We start from the raw sequence: 5,764 nt of genomic DNA, 5'->3' as shown, positions 1-5,764 counted from the left end.
TTTATTCTGCACTTTTTGCACACAAAAAAAGGCTTATTTTTACTGTGGACATTCAAAATGATGCATGTGTTTTTCCCAGGGTTAAAGTCATCGGTTAATTTCTTGATTGCCACTTTGAAAAGATTTCTGGACATTTAAACATATTTTCAGACTCCATTTAAAGCATTTGCCCTGTTTTGATCTATATCCTGTTAAATTGATTTATCTTTATTTTATTTTGTCATCATTATTTATTATTGTCAAAAATGTTTTTTGCTGAAGTGGGCAGGTTTTGGTGAGCTTTAGTGCTGGAAGTCATCAACCGCATCTGGCAACACTGTCAGCAGGTGTGTGCACTGCAGGTGCTTTTACTGAGTTTTTAATCAGATGCACAGGTTCATAACCAGACCTTATGCAACCAGTTTACAGGAGCTGCACAGCCAATCAGAACACACTGGATGCCCAACATAAGGTCACGTGGTGCAGTAGGTGAGTGACAGATGAGCACAAAACAAAACGCTTTACACATAATTTCATGTCATGTGTGAATTACAGACATTGTTTATACAATTGACTCATACATGCATTTATTATTTACTAACACACTGATGATTTCAGATTAATCAGCATCAGTCAGAAACATTTTACACACCTGACAAAAGTCTTCAGTTTGATTGAACACAAGAGGAAACTCTTCTATCAGGTCTATTCAGTCCCAGCGCCAGAGGGCGACATTCATCACAAAAACTAGACACCACTTCTGTGCAGTTTCAATTATTATTATTATTTAATTATTTAATTATTTTATTGATTTTATTTATTTATTTAATTATTTTTGCAGTTCTTAGAACAAAAAACATACAAGAGCAATAACATATAAATCACATATCCATAATCAAGTACAAATAATTATAAATTATTCAAAAAATAGATTTAAGGCTTTAAAATAATTTAGTTTTTTTTTTCAGCTACTGACTTATTTCTTTTTTAAAATGAGTAAAATTAGTTTTTTTCACTGCCAGTTTATATTTGTAAATAAAGACTTTTCCATATATATTGAGTAAATTCAACGGTATACTCATAAAAAAATGAAATATCATTTTCTTTGATTTGCAATTCAACATTAGTACTTTGTTTAACAAAAATAATTTTAGTTTAGCAAAATAATTTTGTATAAATACAATGATAAAATAAATGGACAAGACTCTAATTTCCTCTTTACAGAAAACACACTTCAGGTCAATTTCTTTACAAAACTTTGCAATGACCTGTTTTACAGGATAAATATGTTTTAAAAATATAATAAGAAGGATTTCAAAGAGAGGCTACAGAAACATAGTAACTTAGTCACTCATAAGGCATTAAAGATCATAATGTATGCATATTTTATTTTTATATGTATGTATAATAAATGAACGTATCCAGGGAAGATTATTATTATTTTAGGTAACCTGAAAACCACAGAATAATATTCTGTACTAAAAATGTAGGCTACATAACGTTTTAGTTAAAAACTGCTGTTCTGTTTCTCCCATAACAGTAAGAAATAATTAACAAATTAATAAAGAGCTGTAACGCAAGTTACAATACAAATTAAATTATTTTTTAAGATAGTGTCAAAATAATTACTATAATTAATAAATGATAACATAAAATATATCCTTCACACAGCGTCTAAACGATATAATGCCAGTGACGTTAAAATGAAGAAAAAAAAGACGTAGTCCTTATTTTTTTATTATTTATATTAGAAATTACTTTATATTATTAATTATAATTACAATTTTAACGATTAAAAAAAACCTGTAGATATCTATTATTTATTTCTTGCAAATAAACGTCATCAGTGCACGTGTGAGGTGCGCATGCGCAGAATCCCGGATGTTGACAAACAGTTGTTGCCGTTTTGAGTGCGACTGGCAGAGACAGAAAGAAGACTACAAACATAGACCATATAAGACAACAACAGTGTCTCTGATCCACCTGGAACTTTCATCTGACTGGTTTGGAGACGACAGGAAACGGTGAGAATACGCTCAAACAGCGGCGGAATCAGCTGTTATCAGACTGTTATTTGTCTGTGTGGTATTACTGTGTTTCTGTTTAGTGTGTTACATCAAACTAATGGCGAGACACGTTTGAAATGTCTGTCCATATAACACCTGATTAGGAGAAAGACTGTTTCTGTGTCAGACACGTATAATACACCTCTGCATTACTGTTTGATCTTATGTCAGTTTATATGACACACATTATTACAGTCAATTATTAATACTGTAGACTATAAAAAAGGAAGACGACGTGTCTTTATATCCTTCAACTGTGGAAAAATGAACCCAAATATTCCAGAATGGCGAGGTCATCTTGCTTTAAAGATGCCATTTGGAGTCTGCGCAGTAGCGATTGGGAGGTGGAGTCACAGTAACATAGCCCCGCCCACAACACTGTGACGCCACACCCCTTTTTTATGCCACATTTTTAAAAAATGTATCACGATTTTTCCAGAAATGTCAAGATTTTATACGATTTTTTGTCATGTTGGTTTTATTATTTTGCAAGTTGTCTGAGCAGCACAGCCAAACTCATTTCCCTAGTTTAAAACCAAGGCCTTACATGGTAACAAAATATAAAATAAACAGAATGTTTAGGCCAAATTGAGCGAAAAGATAAAAATCTTTGTCATTTTTTAATTTTTTTTAGATTAAAACACTTAACACTATATACATAAATTAAACATTGACTCTTATTAAAGCAACTGTGTTTAAGTTTTTCAGTCAAGAGCAGTGTGATTTTTCTTTGTGTTTTATCACCCAAAAATGACAATTCTGTCATAAAACTTGACATAAAACTTATTTTGAAGAATGTGGGTAACCAAACAGTTGCTGGTCCTCAGTTACTTCCATAGTATTTGATTTATTTTTTCCCCCTATCAAAGTCAGTGGGGACCAGCTACTGTACTGTTATCCACATTATTAAAAATGTATTCTTTTGTGTTTAGCACAAGAAAAAAATCGGCAGCATGTTTAGTTCTGTCGCTTTAAGAGCTGCATGCATCTAATGTCCACAGACGCACATCCACCTTTCTTTCAACTGTTTACTTTCACTTTAGTGAATGCATGTGGTGTTGTACAGTATATTAAGTACAGAGGCACACTGTAGCACCATACTACCTCTGCTGAAAGTAGATCATGGAGACATTTTAATGGTCCACAATCAAAAATCATCATATCGCACACCCCTACATCATATAATTTGAACCACTAACTCAAGAACTATCTAAAATGATAATAACTCATAAGTGATGGAGTGAATATCCTGATGGCAGATTGAAGCTGACATTGTCTCACAGCTGCAATGGGCCGAATCTTCGTGGATCACATCGGAGGGACGCGTCTGTTCTCCTGCGCCAACTGTGACACCATCCTGACCAACCGCTCCGAGCTGATCTCCACACGCTTCACCGGAGCCACCGGACGAGCCTTCCTCTTCAACAAGGTGCCGTCCTGCTCTAACTATGAATATCATGCTGTTACCATCGAGTGTATTGAGGAACACACACATGTATTGAGGTAATGATCATGCAGAAGGGTTCCAGTAATGTGTGTGTGTTCAGGTGTTGAATCTGCAGTACAGTGAGGTGCAGGACCGCGTGATGCTGACCGGGAGACACATGGTGCGGGACGTCAGCTGTAAGAACTGCAACAGTAAGCTGGGCTGGATCTATGAGTTCGCCACAGAGGACAGCCAGCGCTACAAGGAGGGCCGTGTGATCCTGGAGAGAGCTCTGGTGCGGGAGAGCGAGGGCTTCGAGGAGCACGTCCCATCAGACGCGTCCTGAGCATCACAGACTCCTCCTCGATGACGCCTGCAGACTCTGGACACCAGCTTCTGACCCCAAACCAACAGCTGAGGATATCAGAGCAGCTCTTCAACACTGAGACCCACGACACACATCAGCCTCGAGCCACAAACACAGAGACGCACCAGAGCTATTACGGTTAACTAGAATTACATCCATACTAATATTTTTTAAAACTTGAAATAAATGTTAACTGGAGTAAAGTGTAAAAAACTTATCTGAGCTCATGTCAGAAAACCAGATTTGTTGGATTTGTTCTTCAGATGAAGTCTGAGTATTGAGACATTCACAACTAAGACTATTCAATAAACTCTGCTCTTTTCACCATCATCTCTTCATCTCCTGTTCTTCACTTTCACTAGTTTTTCCTTCAACTTCTTGCCTGACAGAAGACTGTTAAAGGAGTAGTTCACTTTCAGAACAATAATTACAGGTAATGTCCTCATCCCCTTGTCTTTCAAGATGTTCATATCTTTCTTCAGTCGTGTGATGATGTTTTTTGAGGAAACATTTCAGGATTTCTATATCTATATCTATATATATATATATACATACATACAATTATATACTTTTTAACCTCGAATGCTTGTATTGTCTAGCTCTGTGTGTACTCTGTTTGTACTTTGTAGAGATTAAAAAGTATATAAATTGTAAATGTTTTTAGAAAATAACTGATCATTTCACTAGATAAGACCCTTCTTCCTCGGCTGGGATCATTTAGAGTCCTTCGAAGCTGCATTTAAGCTGCATTTTGGAAGTTCAAACTCAGGGCACCATAGAAGTCCACTATATGGAGAGAAATCCTCAAATGTTTTCCTCACAAAACATAATTTCCATACAACTGAAGAAAGAAAAACATGAACATCTCTTGGATGACAAGGGGGTGAGTACATTATCTGTACATTTTTTGTTCTGAAAGTGAACTACTCCTTTAACAAGTGCTTACACCGCTGAGGGGGACCAGCCTAAGAATGTAACTTTTTAAAGCGGTCATCGGATGGCCATTTTCCACAAGTTGATATGATTCTTAGGGTCGCAATAAAAAGTCTAAAACATACTTTGGTTAAAACATAACACAATAGTAATGTAAAACAACACCATTTTAGAGACTGTTTACTTTAGCTGCATTATTTCAGCCTGCATTATTGTCAGTGAACAGACACCAGTTTAGTGAAGAAAATTCAACTAATTCAGCTGGACTGTGCACAAAAAAGGCAATATGCAAAACTGTTTATTTTTTTACTGACACCTTCATTTTAATGTATATCTTTATCTGATTGACATGTTTGTCAGCGCTGCCACTGCTGCCTGTTAGAGATTAAATAAATAGCACAGCAAGCTGCTCAAATTACTCTCACTATTCTTGCAGTGTATTTATTATGATTTACCTCCCGTTTCTGTATAAAGTATAATTCTATTCAATAAATGCACTCAATCACGGAGGATATGACTCATTTATGATGATCAATATTGTTTTGAAATAATCGTATATTTGCTGGAAATATTCATTTATTTGAACAACTTTAATTTGAAATAATTATTAAGGATTGTATTGTAAAGTAAGTGCATGAGCATTATTGTTAAATACTTTTCCCACTGAACCTTTAATTGAATAATTCAAAACAGTCTTTAATTAACATTTTAAGCTTTGGCTAACTCACATGCTCTTTAATGTACAATGCTGTTTGTATTGTTTTCTTGCAGTTTTGTAATAGCATAATGTGGTCAGACTCTGACGTGTTGCACATACACAGAGTATGGCTGGTGTGCTTCCCTTTAAGTCACGAAATATACGTTGGGATATCACATAGCCATCTTCCTTGGTTTCACAATACTCAATTAATGATTGTAAACTGAGTTTGGTGTTTTTAGAAGACGTGTCTCGTGCTATGGACACAGCCATTGATAAAGGCTGCAGCAGAAGTT

At 35.3% G+C, this 5,764-nt stretch overlaps 1 protein-coding gene across 2 annotated transcripts; it reads left to right on the top strand.

Moving 5' to 3' along the window:
• The first annotated feature begins 1,868 nt into the window (after window positions 1–1,868).
• Window positions 1,869–4,168, top strand: ypel5 (yippee-like 5). Of its 2 annotated transcripts, none has more exons than XM_073853060.1 (3): window positions 1,869–2,003; window positions 3,329–3,474; window positions 3,593–4,168. In XM_073853060.1, exons 2-3 carry the CDS (start codon window positions 3,334–3,336, stop codon window positions 3,815–3,817), a joined length of 366 nt encoding a protein of 121 aa, XP_073709161.1. In that variant the 5' UTR covers window positions 1,869–2,003; window positions 3,329–3,333; the 3' UTR covers window positions 3,818–4,168. The 2 variants fall into 2 exon arrangements, with proteins under 2 accessions (XP_073709161.1, XP_073709160.1); XM_073853059.1 differs by having other exon boundaries at window positions 3,305–3,474.
• The last annotated feature ends 1,596 nt before the right edge of the window (window positions 4,169–5,764 follow it).

Source organism: Garra rufa, chromosome 13, assembly GCF_049309525.1.
Source record: "Garra rufa chromosome 13, GarRuf1.0, whole genome shotgun sequence".
NCBI lineage: Eukaryota > Metazoa > Chordata > Actinopteri > Cypriniformes > Cyprinidae > Garra > Garra rufa.
This window is presented reverse-complemented; position numbering and strand designations above follow the sequence as displayed.